This window comes from Helianthus annuus, chromosome 12 (genome assembly GCF_002127325.2).
Source record: "Helianthus annuus cultivar XRQ/B chromosome 12, HanXRQr2.0-SUNRISE, whole genome shotgun sequence".
In the NCBI taxonomy this organism is placed as follows: Eukaryota; Viridiplantae; Streptophyta; class Magnoliopsida; order Asterales; family Asteraceae; genus Helianthus; species Helianthus annuus.
The window spans coordinates 30,906,088-30,909,696 of NC_035444.2; the positions used below are offsets into that span (position 1 = coordinate 30,906,088).

Genomic DNA, 3,609 nt, shown 5'->3' on the forward strand with positions numbered 1-3,609 from the left:
GATCAAAACTTTTGACTTGTCTCTTCAAAGTATCATAAGCGTCTTTTACTCTCTGATTTGACCATTTCAAATTATCATATTCTTTTTGAAAATCTAGAAACTTATTATCTTTTTCAACACAACCAACACATTTTGCTATACACGTTTCTTTCAAAATCTCATTTTCTTTTTCAAAATCATGACATTTCTGTGTCAACTTTTCAACCTTTTGTTTCAAAATTTCTTCTTTTTCAATCATTTCTATACATTTTATTGTGAAAACATTTTCAACTTTATTTATTTCATTATCTTTTGTTTTTATGATGTCATCTTTTTCAGTACAAGTTTTGCACATTTCTATGCAATTCCTGCACTTGTTTTCATTGTTATCAACATTTTCAACATTCGATAGATCAGAAGATTCACTTACTCAGTCTCTTTTAGCACCGGTTTTTCTGTCTGATCTTCCTCTTTCTTCTTCTTCTCTTCTTCTTCTTCTTCTTTCTGTTTTTCTTCAATCTTCTGCTCTCCTTCAGCATCATTCTTTACCAGAACCTTCACCTCTTCTACCATCTTTTTCAACTCTTCTTCTTTCCTTTTCTTCATTTCTACCACCTTTGGTAGACTCGCTTCACAAATTTCTTTTATCTTATTCAACAAATCCGGCAAATATTCTTTATCAGATAACCTTCTTGTGTTGAAAGTAGCCTGACTTGGAAACAAATTTGTTACAGCTTCAAAATCCACCTTTGATGGGTCAACAACTGGATTACCCCGTGGATCCATGTAACATTCCAATTCGTCATTCCATCTTTTGGCTCTCTGGACTTCTTTGAATGATTCTCTGAATTTTTCAATTTCCCATCTCGCATAATCTCTTCTCCACCATCTGTCATGATCAACATTAGCTACAAATGCATATCCAACTGCATCTTCTTCAGGGAGATCTTGACTCCAGTCATAGCCTTCATCGTCATGAATAACTGCCAGAGCTCTTGATTTTTCTTCAGGCTGCTTCAATCTAGGAGGTTCAAATTTTTTCTGATGATAAATTGCTTTCTTGTAATAATCTTCCTTGAATGGATTTTCAGAACATCAGCATAATCATTTCTGCACTCGCGTTTAAAGTGACCTTTCTATTTATATTTGAAACATGTCACCTTTGATTTGTCAAAACCCAACTTGGTAGAAGGTCCACCAATAGACTTCCTTCCAGTTATTTCCATAAAACGATGTGCCCTCCTTACTGCACTGGCAATACACCACCTTATGTCGATCAGTTCCATCTCTTCAGGATCTATTTGATCGTAGTCTTCTTTCGTTAGATTGGTGTTGCCTATCTTGCCTCCCACAAGACTTTCATACGATTCAAGGACTGAAGCTAGAAAAACCATCTGCTGCTTAGCAGATTCTTTGCTGAAATTTTGGCCATTCTTCAAGTCTACAGCGATGTTGCATTGAAATAACTTCTTTGAAGCAGATTGACTTGAAGTTGTTGAAGAAGATCCACTATGAAAACCACTGTGAGGAATTTCATTGTTCATGAAGCTTGAGCTTTCTGCTGAAAACGCTGTTCTTGGAGACCCAGCCTGTGGTAGATTTCCTCTGTAGTACAGCTCCACATTCTACTGATGAGCTGTGTTGTTGATTTTAGATTTCTTTATCTCCAACTCATGACTTTCTAGTCTTTCAACATCAAGGCAAAGTGTATGTGATTTAACCAGCTCCTCTTGAGTGTATGTGATTTTGTGTCTGGACATCTCCATCTTCAGGTGTCCAAATCTCTCGATCATTTTACAAACAGATTCATTGTTCATACAGCCAAATAGATCAAACTCTTTACACAACAATTTCTTTTTGTTTTTCACAATCTCATTAGTTCCTACACATTTTCTCTCTAAAGCTTCTTATAAACTCTTTGATGTTTTCTCTTCCTCAAGTAACGAAATAATATCTTCTCTCACTGACTGTTTTAACAATGTAATCATTTTGTTTTCAGCAACAATATTTTTAACATCTATTTCTGTGAACTCTTTTTCATTTACTAACTCTCCTCCCTCTTTTACTGGTTCTGTATATCCATATTTTAATTTTAACCAACTTTCAGGAGCAAACGCTTTTATCCAACCCTCAAACCGATTTTTCCACCAGTTATAATCTTCAATCTTCATTAGCTTCGGTGGTTTCTTGTAACACCTCGAAAATTCCTGTCCAATTGAATAAAGACACGTGTCCTCCGTGACAGACATGTCAGAAAAACCGGATTTAATAAAGAGATATGTGGTAGGATTTCTAATAAAAAAAAGGGGCGTCATGTTATTTAAAATACCTCTGAACGACCCAAGGGCGACACGTTATTAAATCACCTCTGAGCAACCCAAATTTTTTAAATCCCAAGATCCTTAAATCAATTGATGATCATCTCATTCGATAACCGGTTGCTCTTGAATAAATAAAGTTTTATCTTTATTAAGGGCCATGGAATTATAGGTTGTTACTACTCCTAAATTTAATAAAATTCTTATGAATAAGAATTTTTATAAGCTTGGCCAACTTCTATAAAATTCCAAGACTCATTTCTTTGAATCTCCGTCAACATACAAGTCCTTTATTGAGTTGATATGAATGGGAACATGTAAGAAGAAATAGGACATGCAATGGCTGGCCCTGAAGGTCCCACATCTGAAAAGAGGCAGCATGTTTCGGGTTTTTGTGGTTGCATGGTCAAGACTTAAAAGTTTGCAAAACTTTTGTCTTCTGGCCATCGCTTACGGACCGCAAGGCCCTTGGCTTACGGTCCGTAAGCAGGGTACCTGGGAATGTTCCGCATGGATCGGTTACGGACCGCAAAGCCCTAGGCTTACGGTCCGTAAGGTGGGCACCTGAACCATGTTTCAGTAAAGTCAGTTACGGACCGCAAATCATGTAGCGTACGGTCCGCAAGAGGTCCTTACGGACCGTAAGGCCTCAAGCTTACGGTCCGTAAGACCGTCGCTGGCAGTGAGTTTTGGACAACTGCCTGTCCAATGCATTTAACCGACTTAAAACGTAAATTTCCGATTCTATGGGCTTCCTAGGCAGTATTTAGACCCTTAGGGACATCTGGGGTGATCTTGTAACTACCCTAGACTTGCTTGTCAAGATCTTGGAGCTTCTAGTTCACTATATAAAGAGCTTGAAGTGTGACCATATGAACTTGCTCATTTAGAAATTGGCTAAAAGCTCTCTGGAACTCCTCTGGTCACCAACACATATTCTTAGGCTCTCTAATCCATCTTAGGACTTTTGTAAGTGTCCTTAACCATCTTTAATCCTTTCTAGCTTAGTTAATTAAGTAAAAGTCAAACCGTCGTAATTAAGGTTTGACTTCGTGATTAAGCATAATGTGCTTTGTCTAATCACGAATTAAAGATACCTTTAGGAAGGTAATTAAGTGGGTAACAAACCCTTAAAAGGGTGTTTCCAGATTCCCACTCTAAGCATGCTAATTGTCGAGTCAAAGCTAATTATAAAAAGTCAACAGAATGCTAAATTTCAAATTAACGCATAATTAGCAATGTAGGTTGAATGTAACCTGTTTGAACATTAATATAACTTGGTAATAAGTATAAGAACATGTTCCAACATGTT

At 36.9% G+C, this 3,609-nt stretch overlaps 1 protein-coding gene across 1 annotated transcript; it reads right to left on the reverse strand.

Moving 5' to 3' along the window:
- Window positions 1-405: 405 nt before the first annotated feature.
- On the reverse strand, window positions 406-2,150 carry LOC110892676 (WD repeat-containing protein 87-like). Its single transcript, XM_022139826.1, has 3 exons — window positions 1,944-2,150; window positions 808-1,053; window positions 406-687 (listed from the first exon to the last, which is right to left on the reverse strand). Exons 1-3 carry the CDS (start codon window positions 2,148-2,150, stop codon window positions 406-408), a joined length of 735 nt encoding a protein of 244 aa, XP_021995518.1.
- Window positions 2,151-3,609: the final 1,459 nt, after the last annotated feature.

Coding starts and splice junctions, on each gene's coding strand:
- LOC110892676 (XM_022139826.1), bottom strand. CDS start 2,150: ATGAAGATTGAAGATTATAACTGGTGGAAAAATCGGTTTGAGGGTTGG. Junction 1,054..1,943: donor TTACATTGTTAAAACAGTCA/GTGAGAGAAGAT, acceptor AATCCATTCAAG/GAAGATTATTACAAGAAAGC. Junction 688..807: donor TCAGAGAATCATTCAAAGAA/GTCCAGAGAGCC, acceptor TTTCCAAGTCAG/GCTACTTTCAACACAAGAAG.